We start from the raw sequence: 17,267 nt of genomic DNA on the forward strand, positions 1-17,267 counted from the left end.
GCCAGGTGCACCTGTTACCTCCTTAGGCTGTAGCAACGTTACATAAAGTTTGACAATCAGAGGTAATTAAGATTCTGAATGATAAAAATCAGGATTACTATCATAATAATTACATTTTTAGGGGTAATATTTTTGTGTGTGTATATGTACACACATCCATGCACAGTTTGTGCATATGTGTATATAAATATGCATATTTTTGTGTGCAAATGATGTTGTAAAATTATAATAATATGAAGAAATTTTTCAATTTATCATCATAGGATTTACTCTTGCCATTTCAAAGGCTTTGTGCCTTCAAAAAACAAAAAAAAACCTAGAACAATTTAAGATCAAAATTCTCAAGTAGTACTGCTAAAATACAAATTCCTCAAAGCTTTATCAGTTTAGTATTTAAGAGCCTAAAGTAACCATCTGAATTATCAATAATCGTTCACAGTAAATTTATAGTTTATGTATCTATCACATTCTTTAGAAATCGGTGGGTAAAAAAGCTTTTTTCTCACCTCGCTGCAGAACTTCATGCTTAAAAATTCCTTACCATATTGAAACCAAGGAGTTTCTGTAGTAGGCCATTCCACAGTTGGGAATCATATACTTTGTATTCTAGACTAAGTTCTGTCACCAGTCTAACAGCCTAAAGGAGAGCAAGGACACACTGTATTTTAATATAGGTTCATGATCTTCAAACCTTTATTGCTTGCCAGCATAATTTTAGATTTTTACAGCATTACCGGGACCTTTAACTCCTGAAAGGCCACAACCAAGCCACTTTCAAAATTATTTTACACATGTGAGGCGAATAAAAACATAACCAAAAAACCCACCTATATGTGATATCACTTTATTTTCTAATTGTAGGAAGGCTAAAGCTTTTTTTAGCTGTCATTTTCAAATTTAAGACTACTAATGCAGGCAAGAAAAATATTTGTGATATATAGTATCACACATATATTTAGTAAGCCTATGTATATTTCAACGAAAGAGCAGATCACTTCCATTTTATGGCTGTAAATCAGAAGTATTACTGTTGAAGCCTTAATATAATATATACTTTTTTTGTCATACACTACTGTCTACCTGGAAATCTCATTTATCTGCCCTTGTCTTCAGTGTTAAGTTAGCTGTTTACAAAACATACTTTGTAACACAAAGTAATTGTCAAATTCCTAAGCGGAGCATAACTTAAAACCTATCCCTGGCATATTAGATAAGTAACTAACAGCTATTCTAAAGATGTATACCTGTTAATATTTAATTCATATTAAAATTATGAGGGATGAGTCCAAGCAACTTAAAAAAAGAAAAAAGGCTTCTGCACCAAAGATCTTGCTTCCCAGACAAGAGACAAGGTATGGGCACGCAAAAGGTGTGGCAAGGACTAGGGAATAATTACGTGATGGGCAGTAGTCAGCACATCAACGGGTTTGGGTTTTTTTGTCACTCTGAAAGAGGAGAGTCTTTGGGGAAACTGCATATTCGTTGGTATTTTTAAATAGAATTATGAGTAGCATATCATGAGTAATGTATGAATAGGACAGAGTACACTGGAACAACATCTGTTTAGAAATGCATGTGCTATGTAGAAAGGTGTACATTTCACACAATGTGTAACAAACAAACAAAAAATTACAAAGGATTTAAAAATCATACCGTGGGTTCATGGCTGTGATTCTTCCATAGCCCTTTAATCATTCCTTCCTTAGGACTCTTATGAAATGATTCATAAGTATACGGAATATTCAAGATTTCAAACTCTGCCAGATAAATGCAGCATTTTAGAAAATACCTGTAAAAAAAAGTCCCACCGAAAAGAGGAGTTAATGATATTTACAGTGACTATTATAACTCGCATAATCAAGCTCAGGATAATATTGGAAAAGTGTTCTTCTGTGGCTTTAAAAAAAAAGGGGAAAAAAATAACATAGACTCTATTTGTACTTATGAAGGAGATCTTAATGAAGTCAAAAACTTTCTGATAATTGCTTAGGGAAATGTCATTTACCTGAACAATGGATGGCTTGGATCATCTCTAAAAATAAACCAGTTACTATAACTCTTACAAGTAAAATTTCATTCATGCACAGACACTGCATATTTACAGAAACCCATATGTAGCTATTTGGCATGATACTCTGAAAGCACCACTTTCCATTAAAAAGGCCCTAATTCCAGATTACCAGCACAGAAATTCCATTCTAGATTTTTTCTAAGGAAGTTAGTTCTACGGATATTTTCAGAGAAACAACATTATTCTGCTGGGATTTTGGTTCCTTACTTTTGCAGAGGACTATGTCTTTGCAAGATGATCAGTTCTGAACTCTGATGAACAGAATACTATATGTATATAGGTAGGAGAAAATGCTTCAGTTACTAGAGAAGTAAATGCAATCTATGCAAAATGGAACAAAAGATTTTCCACATAATGTCGTATTGCTTTCAGGTTTACGAATTAGGACTGTGATGCTGTGTACTGGACTGCATTGCCGTGAAGTTAAAAGATCTAGTTATGCTCTTCAGAAATAGATTTTAAAACCTCAGAAAACAGATTAGTAAAAAATAATTCTCCAAATATATAATATTTCTTCCCAATGGCTGTTAAAGACCAAAAAAACCATCATTATTAAGGAATACCTTAAGGAAAAATCATCTTACTTTACTTTCTCAATAGGTTTCTTGAAGAGTGACTCCACAGTGTTGGTATCCGCCAGGTAAAGCAGACACTTAAGCGCTCTGCTCCTGTGAGCAAACGTCAACTGAGTAACACCAATCGGCTGAGAGGGGGGAAAAAACCAACACAGTGAAAAGTCACAACAATTGGCTGAACAACTAGGAAGACTGTTATGTATGTCTAGTATGATCCTTTCTAAGATTTTTTGATTCATCTAGTGGAAATATACGCTAAGTAACAGACTGGTTCACATTCAACTTTTATACTAACCAGCTGAAATATTTGTCAACTTCAAAGGACATTGCTAAACCAGGTGGTTTTCTAGATTTAAGACTACTAATGCAGGCAAGAAAAATATTTGTGATATACAGTATCACAAATACATTTAGTAAGCGTGAAAGACTGAAGGTTAAGGTTCTGCTACAATAATTTTATGACTCTACTTTAATTCCACCCAAAGTGAGCCAATGTATTACATCAGCTTAAAGCACATTCTAGAAAATGTTTAATGAAGTTATTTTCTGATAATTTCATAAATAGCAAGCTAAACCAAGAATTTAGAAACTTACAGATGTGGCAGATGTTGTAATTGCAAAAAGCATTCTTGAACTGTAATCCATTGGGCGTGACTGAAGTAGATATATAACTCTGCAAAAACGCATTTGTTTTTAATACAAGTACAGCATAGCTACTGAAATACAATGTATCAATATTCATTCAAATGTAAATTACTTCACTGTCAAAAAGAGATTAAAGATAAGAGATTCCAAGGATATAGCAAATGAAAAGAAAACCTCCAAATAGTTACTCTTAAGCACGCACCTACATCCCTAAGTTATTGCAAATGGCATTTCATTGCACAAATACATGACAGTTCAAAACCGATGTCACCAGAAAGCAAAAATAAGAACACAACACTGAGTTCAGAATCACACACATTGCTAGGTTTCTTGAAAAAGCCAGATATAGTTGAACTTGCAAGTTAGCAATAATTCGACATATTATATGTAAGACAACACACATACCTTCGGAGTTCTTCATCTTCCTGTACATCTCCAAAGATTTCTTGAGTTTTCTTTAAAAAAGATTAAAATCTAGTTGTAAGAGTTTTCTAAATTGTTTGGATAAATAGCTGGGTCATATCCTTGCTTAAACCCTGTCTTAAAAGCTGGGCACCCCTGCTAATGCAGCCAAGGAAAGGTATTCTGGTTTTATCAGTCCCTTCTTTATTTAACTGTATGCTTGGCAGCCAACACCATTCCTCAGCCTGCTAACTGGTATTTTGAAGCAGAGGCAATGCCTGCTCCCCGCCCTTCCTCACCCAGCTGTATGCTGCACAGACAGCAGAGATGCAACAGGAGAGGGTTCATTCCTTTAGGTTGGCTATACAACCTTACTGTAGCACCAAGATCTTTATTCAGAGAGAAGGGAAAGCATTTCAAATCATTCTCACTAGAGACCGTGGTGTACAACAGTATTAGAAAGGTATTGAAATTGCTAGTAGTCTGAATTCAGATGTACCTTAAATAGATTCATGAGTACTAAAGGCAAATTGTACAAAATAACCTTAGTCTTTTGAGCAAGTGCTAAAAATATACATATTTTATCTAACTGGCCATTTTTCCCCAAAACCAAATCTCCAGTGATGACTTACTTCTGAGGGCAGTATACTTGGACACAGCCATTTATCCAGCAGTTTATCCCAAATTTTGTTCATATCCAAATTGTTAATTTCAGCTATCTCCTTAGCTGCCATATGGATATCTACATAAATAGGTAGAGACAATATATTTACAAACTAGTTCTTGCTTAGCATTTTTTAAAGAACAACTTTTTGCTCCTTTGAAACTAGATTATGGTTACTCACCTGGATAATCTCTGCCAGTTGGATTTTGGATTCTCTGGTCTATACTGTGGTGTTCGTATAGTAAAATGATAAGATTTGCTGGTTTCCCAATAGACTTCAAATGCTCTCCAGTGTTCAAGTTATGTGTTATTAGAACATTTTCTGTTGCTGATCGCTTATACTGCATATATAATTTCTTCTGTAGGACTTCCGCTTTTTCATGTGAATCATCCTTTAGCAAAACACCATAGAAAACAATCTCCTTTTACTCAAAGCACTAGAAAAATCATCTTAACTTTTTATAGTCTAAAACAGTGAACTGGGTAGTAAGATCTATTCCTCAGATATGTCCCCATACCTGTATCTACAGTATTTTTTCTGTAAACAGACAGTATTAACCATGCTAGCAGGTTACCATCTAGCAGGTTACCATCTAGCAGGAAAACATATTCTGAAAAAAATTGTAAACAAAGGTATGTTGTGAAAAAGCCAAATAAAATATGTACCATATGCACCGGTATGTAAAATTAAGACGTTTTGAGGTAATATGGAGGTAAGATGGAGAAGAAAAAAGATTTAATATAAACCTTGGCTGCTAGAGTTCCTGTTTAATTTTAGCACAATTCTATTCAAAGATGTGAGTAAATATCAGAGAACTATTTAGTGTTCATTGCGTCTCAATAACTCCATAGCAAGTTTGATATTTATAAGCAAGGCTAAGATTCTTATTCACCTTTCCCTACCATGTAAAAATGAGCCTGAGAATCAAGTCAAAGCAGACTTTCTTCATATATGCTCCTACAAATAGCTAAAGAGTCTTGGAACTCAAAGCAAAGGTTAATAATGCTGTTGATCCAACAGCTGGAACAGATTCCAACTCATTCTCCTGCAGCAAGAAAAATGCACACAACAGGAGAAAGAACAAATTATTCTTCCTTAGAACTGTATATTTTTTGTCCAACCTCCAAGAACTGTAAGCCTAATTTTTGCTAGGTTATGAACAGGAGAACCTTACTGGACAGAGAGGGCTCTTCTGCGGGGTCACTTACCCAGTCACTTCCCCAAAAGAAAGTACTTCCCAAATCAGGGTTGGTTAAGGTACAATTTACACACCACTATCCAAACCACCAAAAGACAAAACACTACATAAGTACCCGACTATACAACAACAGTTTTGCAAGCAGTTTACCATTACCTTAGCTGTAGTATTCTTTAGCCATTTCTCAGCTAGATAGAGACAGAATTTCAATGCCTGAATCTGGTCAGGGCCTTTTTTAAAGAGGAAAAAGAAAAGGGGGGAAGGAAGTAAGTAAAGCATGTTTTCATGAATCCTTTCTACAGTATACCCATTTCATTTCAAAGATTTTTTAAAAAAAAATTCAGAAGCTATTTTAAAAATCTTAGGAAAGCTCCTGTACCTAAAGAGCAAAAAAACACTATCTATTTGGATTCAGAGAATAGAGAAGCTAGCTTAAATTTGGCTGAAATATTTGCTTTTGCTGGAAAACTTGTCTGAAGATGATATGAACATGCAGAAACTTTAAGCAAGACAACATGGCTTAAAAAGAGAGAAAAAAGGATTTAATAGTGATGCTGTGTTATAAAATGGCTGGTGTTCTAGCCTACTGTTCAAAATTGGATGTAGGAGACACATGCATTTTTATTCTCAAACTTCCCTAGGTTTTATCCAAGAATACTGAAAAAATGTTTGATTACAGGCTAGCTTTTCTTTTCTCAAACCTCTTCTCCTCCTCCCGTTACTTTACCCCTCAAGTCATCACATATGCACCTTACCTGTTGGAAATTCTTGTGCAATCTTGTGAGCAATAGCTACAGCCCACTCTGGATTAATTATAGACAGCAGGTATGACTGAATCGTCTGCACAGTTTTAGTTGTTTCCTTGTTAACAACTGATGTATATCCATTGTTTCTCATTTCAAATATTTTTGGTTTCAATTCTTTTTCAAAGACATGTCGAGCTGCAGACATGTGTAAGGTATCCAGTGAAACCTAGCAAAACATTAAAGTAGATTAAGAGTTGACAGAAGTTCTTTAGTGAGGGCAAAATCATGCAAAAGGAAGACAAAAGCTCTTTTTTGTGTGGGGGAAAAAGAATGATTTTGAAATAAATACTTTCAAGGTGCTACTTTACCTTCATTAGTTTGGAAATCAACAGAAGTGTTGGGAAGGATTCCTCACTGAGCTCTGCAGCTGAAAGGAAAAAGACAGCTGTCTATGATAGTACAGCAGTCCACTTGCAGCTTTCTCTATAAAATTAAGCACTTTCAGTTTATTGTTAGATGCAGACCTCCATTAGGAGAGAATATAATCTTAATTATCCAGCTGGCCTGGGAAGTGGGACACGTGGATTACTTTGCTCTTTGAGAGGTTCTAAGAAAAGAATTTGAGCACAGAATTCTGCATTGTATATATTGTCTTAGCTCCACTGAAAGCCAGTTACCTCACCAGTACCAATCTGGGAGCACAAGTGCTTTCAGAAGTACTTGGGATGAAAACTGCATTAATAAAGAAATACAATTAATATAAAATATATACTATAGAACTTTAAAGTTCACAGCTAGCAGAGAAAAGGAATCATACATATATCTAGCCATAAAAAAATACTGAACGTACATATAATGTTCCAGAAACATTGTGCAGTTCTGAAGAATATCAGATGAAAGGGCAGTCTGGTTTGAGCAGCTGGAGATAAGGGAATCACATGCTCTAAAACATATTGGTGTTCTAGGTCTACAGGTGGAGAAATTCTTTTGTAAGATTCCAGGTGTTTGAGGAGGCTCAAAGCCTACAGGGGGGGGAAAAAAAAGAAAAATAAGGAGGGGGAAAAAAGGCAAGGAAAAAGCAAAAAAGCCACAAGACTACTATCTTCCTTCCCTCCCTCCCATCCCCCCCGTAAATACACCTAAGTTCTGGAGGCATATGTTTTTTTTGGCAGAGTTAATACATATCTGTAGAATTTTTATCCCTGCTATGAGCCATTGCTGAGAAGCAGCTAGAGATCACTATTTCTTGAATGCTATTTTCTGAATGAGAGCTGTGTAGATAGAATAATTCAATTAATTTCAACAGACTCTTGAATAACTACACTAATAAATAGACAAAACAGAATATATATGCTATTAGCAAGGTAGCAGCAACATATTTGGACATACCTGATTCAGCTGGATACTGGTGTTCTTTTCATCAGCATTTTGTATCACTTTCAGGACAATTTCAATAGTTTCATAGTCATAAGGATCAAGCTGTTCAAAATAATGATCTATTTTATAAGATCTTGTATGATTTGTCTTATAAAAACATATAAGTGAGTTAACTTTTTCCAATTTTAACACCAACTATATTGACATAACACTGAAGAAACAGTATAAGCATCATCACATACTTCTCTAAAACAAAAGACTTCCACTTCATAGTCCTAAATCCTAAAAAAATTGTCAGGATATTGCAGAAAGACCAAACATGAAGTGATGAAAAGAGGGAAAAAAAAAACCCAAACAAACCCCAAACCAAAAAAATCGAACAAAACCAAACCCCCCAAAAAACAAAACCAAAAATCAACCAAACAAACAAAAAAAAAGGATACACATTTTCTTGCCCCTATCTATTTTTAATGTAGCACTTTGAAATATTTCCAGTGTGCTATGATATTCAGAAATAACTTTTTTTTTATTATTTTCTGGTTGTTTTTTAAGAGAAGTTGTGAAGAAATACTCAACCTCTCTTCAAAGATAATTAGATAAGTTGTTCTATTTTTTTTTTCTAGAGAAGCAGAAAACTGAAACTTAACATTTACGTTCTTTAGCAAAATTGGAAAAAAATAACATTTTCAAATTTCTGTGGAATTATTAATCTGCCATTCAAGTGACGTCCAGCATTTGAGACTAGATGCATACTTCAGGGATTCTTTTTGCTTGTTTTGGTGTGTTGTTTTTTTGGTTTGTCTTTTTTTTTTTTCTTTTTTTTTTTTTTTTTTTTTTACCTTGTACAATATTCCACTGAGGCTAGTGACCAGGTCTTTCGTCCTTTTCAGTAGAGGAATTATTTCTAGCGCTCTAGCTAGTAATGTGGAATGAGGCTGCTTCTCACTGTATTCTGCAGAGTCATCCTCAACATGATTTGTATTAGCATTCTGGAGAAGAAGTGTTTCAATGCAAAGCTGCAGTGCGGCATCACTGTCCAGCATGAAAGTACTAGAAGAGGACAGAATATTATTTTCTCTGTGACCTTTAGTGTTGTCAAGGTGCTTATTTTCTTAGGAATAAATTCACCAGGAGATCAGTATGTGTTCTAACTAATGTTAAAAAAAAAAAAAAAGGCACAATCTGCAAATTACATTAATTAGGATCTATTTAAACTAAAATAGAGTTCAGTAGGCATGGTTATTATTACAGCAACAATTAAACACAATTGATTTGCTTCAATAATTACCTGCAGTAATTCAATATGAGATCTGTGTCTACTTTTGGGTTTTTTACCAGCGTTCTTATGAGTTCCTTCTTCCTTATTGGTGGTTGTCTAAATACAGTCTCGAAAGAAATCTACAGATAAATAAACATTTTAACTTCTTCCCAAAGAAGTCTTTTAGACAATATCAAGACTATTTCCTTATATAGTTAACCTTTTACGTTTTCTTTAGTTTCAATCCAGAGATTTTTAGAGCAGTAAAAAGCAGTGCATTTGCTGATTATGCCCTGTGCCAAGTAATACTTTAACACTTAAAAGTTCTTTTATAGCACCCTCAATTATTGCATTTCTCAGTTTCTGAGGTTTATTTAAGCAGACAAGCAGAATGAAAAATTGAAAACAAAATAAAACCCCAACTTTCCTTATATTTGAATGGGAAATCTGTCTAAAAATCACAATACATCTCAGAATATACTGACATTTAATCAGTTAATAAAACTCTAAAATAAATAAATAAATTTAAAAAATCAAACTTACACCAAATTTACCAAGTTGGATACCCCATTCTGCATCAATAACCAATTCTTGGAATTTTTTTTTTTCTTCTGCTTCACCACATTGGTTAGCAAGCTGTGCTCCAACTAGAGCTACTGCCTAAAAGGCGTGAGAAGGGTAGTGAATACAAGTGTAATAAATATTCTGAAAATTGGGAATCCTGAGGTCTAAATCCTTAAAGGAACTTAAAACAATTTATAGATGATCACACAACCGTGTAAAATGAAAACAAACCTCACAGAACGTACTATCAAGATTATCCCACCTCTTGAGTTGGCAGTTCAAAGCTACTTTAAAATTGAGTTTCTTTCTCAAAAATATTTTGTTAGTATTGTACTAGTGAAACTAATACAAAAGGTATTTTTTAGACATCACCTTTTCTCCAAATTTACATCACTTTCCCTCCCCATTTCTTTGTTATGCTTTACTTCCCATCTTCCTTTATATTTTAATAGACATATTTATTTATCCATTCCATTCTTGACAACTGCTGTCATAGAACAATTTCTCCAAAATACAATGTAGGTATAAATTATGATGGGACCTGAAATAAACAATTTCAAGCTTTGGAGTAAGTCACGATGAGGTAACCTAATGCTTGGACTCACATCACGCTAACTATTCACAGCAACTGCCTGTGCACAATCTTACGCTGTGGTAAAGAGAGGTAGCTTCTCTCTCAGTGGCACCCTAAATGAAGAACTTGTTCAAACAGCTCTACTCTTAGTAATGGCAAACTATTGCACTTCCATGTGATATTGCTTATGTCTTTTTTAAAGAAACTCTTTAACATTCTCTATTTGCTGAAGAAATACATTGCCTTGTGAATTTACCAAAACTTTTCTGTAATTTTGCCATGTATTGTTTACGACATCCCACAGCTTATTGAACATATCTTCCTTCGGCAAGATTGTGCAATATCCCAGTGCCAGGTTCTGATCTATGAGACGACAGTTGAACACCTGTGTTTTGGGGAGGGAGCAGGGGGGAAGAAAAAGTTATAAACTTCAGGAATTTATTTTAATTGGTCTCTTTGTATAAAGTATAACACATCAAAAGTATTCTGTAATTTAGGTGTATTGGGCTTTAAATTAGAGGGGGAAAAAAAGAAGACTAAAAATGCATTTCAGGTTTTAGAACTTAAAATCTAAATACACTGAAGCCAGTTTAAAAGTAACTTCCCTTGGCCTAAACTGCCTTAAAAGATGGTATACTGCAGGTTTTGCAGACAGCTTTTTTAAAAAACTCCCCTTAACTAGAAGAAGTCTACAAATCTAAAATGAAACCAGGATTGAAAATGAGATAGAGAATACCTACAGATCATAAAGGCCATTATTATAATTTAGGAGTCCTTAAAGAATCCCACAAAGGTGAAGCTCCCACTGTACATAACCTTTCAGGCAGAGCAACTAGTGTATGATCAAAGAGCCATAGTCTGTAAGAGGCTCAAATACGCCAGGGCTACAACATGTGGCTGCCAGCAAGGTGGTGTCCGTTCAGAAACGTGCTCCAGCCGTGGTAGGAAGCGAGGCAGCTGGGACTGCAGAGGCCAATGCTCTCAGGCCATCCAGCCCACCCTTGCCCCATTCTGGTATTTGAGACATGAGGCTGTGGAACCCAATCCCTTCCCACCACTGCAATACTGTCAGTACTTCCCTTCACCTTCTCTGATTTTCCAAGGTGTGTGATTTTTCCAGAATGTGTGGGGTTTGTGGCATTTGGCCACATGACAATTTCAAAATGGGCTTCTGCAGTAGGAAGGGTAGCCCCTTTCTTGACAGAGCAGAAGAAAGGGGCTCACTCTTACCCTTTTCAGAGCACTTACCTTGTGTAGTAAGGTCAGGATAGTGGTCATAATTACCGAAGTACACTTCTGTTTCATAGCAATGAGAAAGCTTTTGGTTTCAGCTAGCAGATTGCCATCATGTAGCTATTACAAAAAAAAAAATGCAGTTAAAAATAAATTCTAAGCCTTCAACTTCTCTTGTTATTCATAGCATAATAGGAGGTACTACAGAAATTGTATTTTCAGATTTAATTAAGGTCTTATAAAAATTTCTTCTAGATAGAAAAACGATTTCTGTTTCCCAGTGCTTTTGAACTGAGGAGTGTTTCTTGAATATTCTACTTGCAACTTTTCCTATACTAGCCAATGATAAAACAATGTGAAAGAACATAATAAACCATTATCAACATTCATTTTATTCCTGGCCTCCCTGCAGAGACTAGAAGTTTAGTTCTGAACATGCTTTGCAAAGAGAAACAGAGGACCATGAAAAATAGGGAAGAAACTACCAGTTCCTTTCACAAAATGACTCAACATCTGATCAAGCGGCAGTAATTTTTAAAAGGTCATGTGGCGATAGCCTCTCCCATACCTATCAAATTCTTATATAACTACTCTAAACTGGCTAATAGTTGGTATACTTCTAAGATTTACTCTCTGCAAAATTCAGCATCATCCTTGCATACCTTTTCACTCAGGGACAAATCCATGTTATTTGATACACCATGCTGAAGACAGGATCCAAATGAACAGACTATTAGCCGCAAAGCTAACTCGCACTGACTGCACTCCATGAGGTTCTGTAGCACTGCACAGATGGGAGTTCTAGCTGGCAGTAGAAGGTTCTGTCCTGTGATATATTTTGAAAACAAACAACCCCAAAAAATAATTAGTATATTTATATTAAGCATATTGTTCTTGGAATTAATATCAGAGCTGTTTCTCTTTTTCTTCGTTAAATTTATGACACGAGATCAGCCTTAGCTCCCTTTGAAACCTTAAATTTTCAGGGCTTTTAATTTACTACAGACTCCCATTTTAGTTCAAAAACCAGAAGTTGGTCATCTTGGAAAGTCTCTAATGGATCCTTGCTCATAGTGGTAGAACTTCTGTACTGAAGTACAGGCTTTGACAACATGCCCAAATCACATGGCTGAATGGTAGCAATTACCATCCAAACTGGTGTCTTCTGTGCTGAACCAAGCCATCCCCCTAGAATATGGCTTTAAGTGGAGCATCTAGGCACCTATTTAAAAAAACTATGAGTTAGTCATGCTTGTGTAGGTTTAATTTAAACCTCGTGTTTTCTAGTGGTCTGGTTTATAATTTAGCATGGTGAATCTGCCATCATGATACCTTCAATAAATGCGCAGTTTGCCAGGCTTGTAGAGTCCAGAGGATACAGCTTGTTCTCTGAAAGACAGACAAATACACATCAGCAGTGTGCCAAGATCTCAGCAACACTATGAAGCCTGGAAGTACCTTAAAAATACTATACTTCAGGGACAGTACGTAAAATACAGACACAAACTCTAAAAGCCAGGACTACTATTTTTTTACTATGCCTAATCAGAAGTTATTTTATAGGAGAGAATATCTTTTCAAAAGCACAAAGGAATACAAACCAACAGTTTCAGTAACTACTTTGTCTGTAAATCCCTTTGTCTTGATAAGACAGTCAACATATTACCTTCATGAGTGAAGTGTTTAAATTTATTCAAATCAATCAAATAAGCATATCCTTTATAGGTAGATTTAGCACTGTGCAACACTACTTGGAATTATATGCTTTTTAATACAACAATGACACATTAAGAAAGAAAGCATTTACATCAAGAATTATTAAAAATAAATAATTCTGAAATATTCAGTGCTTCTTTTAAAGAGCTGAAAATGTCTTTTTTCAGCACCTACAATGTTGTAGAGTTCTGTTTATAAGACTTGAAATTTTCAAAAAGTTGTGTTTATCTACAATGGTATATAATACAAGGACAACCATTTTAGAATAGCTGAAATTCATCTTGATAAAATCCTGTCTCCTTTAATGGCTACCAGAAGATGTCTAGAGAAGATCATAAGAACAGGGCAAGTTTATAGTAACACTTCTCCAGAGCATTCTCAATGTCTTCAGGTATTCATCATTCATATTCTTCCTGAACCAGAACAAAAACCAGTCATCTTTACATTCTACACCCTTCCCCAATGGATATTTCTTCCATGAGTTTGTCTAATTGAGATTTCTGAGGTGATAATTTCCACACACGTGCTGAATTATTTATATTCCTAGATAAAAATCAATATGAAATACAGATTGTATATTGACTTAATGTTCAGGAAAGCAAGTTTACCACAAACAGGCAGAAGAGAAGAAATAGTTTCATATGCAACTGGAAGAGCTGTCTGTGGATCAAGAACTATCCCATCTTCATTAAAGAAGTCATCATAAGTCCACTCTTCATAAGGATCTTTATCTCCTCCAAAAGATGTTGTCTAAATAAGAACATTGTCAAAAGTACACACAATAAAAAGAACAGCTAATAAGTCTACTAACAAACTAAGTCTTGCAAGAGATTCTAGTTTTCAAATACAGGAATAGAACACGATCTTCTATTTGAAAATGGATTCTACTATACTACTTCTTGTTAGATGGCCAGTAGCACATTTCCTACTTAGAGGGGACACATTTCTCTGTAATGTTGCAGTTATTTAGTTGTACAGCCAAAATGCATTCTTAATTAATTTAACATAAAAATAACATATGTTTCATAAACATTCTTGGCCAAATATTATAAGCAAACATTTTTCAAATGGATCATTTTTTAGAAAAATAACATTCAGTGCATAAATATGCTTGCCTAGCCACTTTGATCTATTCCGCTCAAACTGTAAGAGCCCATTCATTTCAAGTAGCCTAAAGCATTGCTTGACCTGAACAAAAAACAAAGATGCTATTGAAGAACTTGATCCATCTTAAAGTTTTACAAAACTACTGGCAATGCCTTCACATAATACATGCATTTAAAAATCAAACCCTCCCTGCCATATTTTACTTATTTAAAAACAAACAAACAAACAAATTTTTTTAAAGTCAGCTCTCTACACTCCCTAGCAAGTCCTCGCAGCAGCTATTTAATAAAATCACTAATATTTTCAGTCATATTAGCAGGATTTATTATACAGAAACGTAAGTGGAGAATGCTACTTGTGCTTGTGCCATAGCTGCACTGCTTTTAGTACTCAAATCAATTTACTCTTTATGCTGAAGTACACACATATTCAAGGAAATTTTTATTTGTAGAGCTGTGTGGGGTGTTGTTGTTTGCTTTTTGAACAAGCTGATTAAGTATTGCTGGAGAAATGGGAAAAAAAATGTATGTACAGTGAACACTCTTCAGTCAATCAAGACATTACATATATTAAAAAAATATATTTTAAGTTAGCAGAAAATACCTTTGCTGTAAATCCATAGTTTTCTATTTGGCATTGTCTGTAAATTTCCTTGGCAGCCAAAGTATATTTACATAGTTCCAGAGAATCTAATAGTAAATCTGTAAAAATATTAAGATCATTAGCATACTATCAGTGGAAGGTTCATATATCCTATTAAAAGGAAACAATTTTTTGCAGCACCTATTTTTACAGACGCACATATAGAAATTCACTTTGTTTTCACGTTTATTAAATATTGTTTGGAAAGTTGGATTCCCAACATGAACACAAATAAATTATAACAGTAATTACCTGGACTACATACTGTAGCTGCTTGGCAAGCCATTTCATAGATCACTGCTGGAAGATTCATATCATTAGGAGTGATCATTGGAACATCAGCTCCCAACATATGACAAAGCTTTTGACATGCTGAAAACAGCAGCTTGCCTGTTTCTTCATTACAGTGATTTTCATAGAACTCCCTATTAAAAAAAAAGGATGTTAAAGATAAAAAAAAAGTCCTTGGGACTTTTACTTAAGACCACATTCTGTTCTAATTATTTAATTCTCTTTTACTTATTTCACCTATATGACTCACTGCAACTAAAAGTTCTGTGACTGAAGTGAAAAAATACAATGAAGCTTACCTTAGAGATATATACTGAAGCACATAGAACATATTAATAATAAGAAACATATTTAACATTTTAATCGGATCTTTTTCAGGGGGAGATAGTAGTAAGTTTAAATTATCTAACCACCTAAGCATGAGGCAGAGACCAGCTAGAAACCATGACATGGTATGTACAGACAGTGTACAATAGTTTTCTTCTGTCTGTGTAACCTGAGAAGCTCTCATAATGGTTATTTAATATTGTGCCTTACTTATCTCTCACTATAAAACCGAAGGGAATCTTTTTACTTAGTAATCATGTTATGGCAAAAACCAATGGCAGTTTTCAGAGACTACAACTTAACTCTACTCTCAATATTGCCTATAAGCAATATAAGCATATTGCTTAACACTCATTTTTAGAAAAAAAACTATTCTATTACTTCTGCAAAGTATCAGAAATAGTACAGAAAAGCCCATTAAAAGTTATAACCTTGAAAACCTCTGCAGTTTTACCTGCATATTTTTACAGCATCTTCAACTTTTCCAGCATCTAGTGCTCTCAAGGCCAGTTTTTCTCCCAGTTCTTGCTCTGACCTTTGCAGGAGCAAAGCCAGTCTATACAACCTTGATTCAGTAGAACGGTTCTTGGTTTTACCATCTTCTGAATTACAATTCGTTGTTTGCACTTTTCTAGACTTTGATAGGGATCTAACAGTTTCATAAGCTTTTATGTGCTTCTCAAGAAGCCTAGACATCAGTGAAGGATTCCTAAATTCTTCGACTGAAAGAAAGATATCAAAATCTTCCTGCAATAAAAAAAAAAAAAAGATTATATATTTGTATTCATGTAACTTCCTTGAAAAATGTGGGTTTTTTCATTAAAATGTTTTTATTTCTTGTTTTATTCTTAGAGGAATACTTTCAGTACAAAGTTGACTTTTCTAGTTTCTACCAATTACTGATTTATGTAATAAATTAGAGAATTTTGCTAGGCAGTAGGCAAGCAAAAGCAAAAAAACCTGAAGGATACTGCATGCTCAAATGCTGTATTTAATAATTTAAGTTTACAAACCATAATAAGACCTTAATAACATATTACAGTACTCTATCATGAAATCTTTGAAGTGTTAGCAATTAAGACTTTTGGGAGAGTATCTAATTTTTTGGTTTAGGACAACTGAGTTCTAGTAACTGGGAACTTTCCCAGGCACTATTTAAATTGCTAGATTAGCCTTAGAATCTCTTTGAACTCAATAATAAAAACATTTGCACATAAGTTGTAAATACAATTAATTTTTAATATCATATGTTATAAGAACAATTGGAATAACTACAGTAAATCAGTAAGCAGCTTGAAATGATAAAGATACCTACCTGCAGGGTAGCAAGTGTTTCAAACATTTTTAGGTTTGCTTCACATTCATCTTTCTTCAGAGGATTGTCTGTTGGAGGAGAAAAACAATTACTTCCTGACTCCATTTACAAACAAAATGTAAGATTTTTAAGTTGTAGCTTACCTTTTTGAATGCTGCACAGGAATTTAAGGATTTCCACGAGTGTCTTAGTCATAAACATTTGTGTTTTGTGCTGCAGGAAAGGAAGAGGTTAATGTTTTTTTGGTCAAAATGTTGCCAGTAACAGTGACCCCCAGGCTTCCACTCTATTAAAATACTATGCAATGCTCTACAAATGTCTCAAGCAACAGTTCTCAAGCCTAAGATACAACCAGTTGAAAAACAAGGGAACAGAAAGTTATTGTAAATATGCATCCTTTATAGAAATAGCAAATATTTTATAGCTGTAATATGTATGTACTCCACACAGTTTGTTAGCTCTCACAGGAGTTTTGAAAATATCCACCCTTCTCCCTTTGTTCTTCCTTCCCTTGCCCAGAATAATTCCCTAAAGCAACCGTTAACAAAAATTCTCTTCTGT

General features: G+C 34.5%; 1 protein-coding gene across 6 annotated transcripts in view; it reads right to left on the reverse strand.

Moving 5' to 3' along the window:
- Positions 1-17,267, reverse strand: part of KNTC1 (kinetochore associated 1) — a 41,671-nt gene that overhangs the window by 6,054 nt on the left and 18,350 nt on the right. For 5 of the 6 annotated variants that reach the window (XM_075167656.1, XM_075167655.1, XM_075167657.1 and 2 more), the window contains 25 exons: positions 16,850-16,919; positions 16,707-16,774; positions 15,846-16,138; positions 15,026-15,198; positions 14,735-14,832; positions 13,633-13,774; positions 12,641-12,697; positions 11,971-12,134; positions 11,324-11,428; positions 10,332-10,460; positions 9,481-9,597; positions 8,968-9,077; positions 8,519-8,729; positions 7,692-7,781; positions 7,153-7,324; positions 6,671-6,729; positions 6,312-6,528; positions 5,713-5,786; positions 4,539-4,749; positions 4,326-4,435; positions 3,697-3,746; positions 3,241-3,319; positions 2,656-2,774; positions 1,654-1,789; positions 542-637 (listed from right to left, as the gene is read on the reverse strand). In XM_075167656.1, the coding sequence (XP_075023757.1) occupies positions 542-637; positions 1,654-1,789; positions 2,656-2,774; positions 3,241-3,319; positions 3,697-3,746; positions 4,326-4,435; positions 4,539-4,749; positions 5,713-5,786; positions 6,312-6,528; positions 6,671-6,729; positions 7,153-7,324; positions 7,692-7,781; positions 8,519-8,729; positions 8,968-9,077; positions 9,481-9,597; positions 10,332-10,460; positions 11,324-11,428; positions 11,971-12,134; positions 12,641-12,697; positions 13,633-13,774; positions 14,735-14,832; positions 15,026-15,198; positions 15,846-16,138; positions 16,707-16,774; positions 16,850-16,919 (3,150 nt within the window). Of the gene's footprint in view, positions 1-541; positions 638-1,653; positions 1,790-2,655; positions 2,775-3,240; positions 3,320-3,696; positions 3,747-4,325; positions 4,436-4,538; positions 4,750-5,712; positions 5,787-6,311; positions 6,529-6,670; positions 6,730-7,152; positions 7,325-7,691; positions 7,782-8,518; positions 8,730-8,967; positions 9,078-9,480; positions 9,598-10,331; positions 10,461-11,323; positions 11,429-11,970; positions 12,135-12,640; positions 12,698-13,632; positions 13,775-14,734; positions 14,833-15,025; positions 15,199-15,845; positions 16,139-16,706; positions 16,775-16,849; positions 16,920-17,267 lie in introns of those variants that run through there. The other variant, XR_012676437.1, reaches the window with a different exon arrangement.

Source organism: Calonectris borealis, chromosome 18, assembly GCF_964195595.1.
Source record: "Calonectris borealis chromosome 18, bCalBor7.hap1.2, whole genome shotgun sequence".
Lineage (NCBI taxonomy): Eukaryota > Metazoa > Chordata > Aves > Procellariiformes > Procellariidae > Calonectris > Calonectris borealis.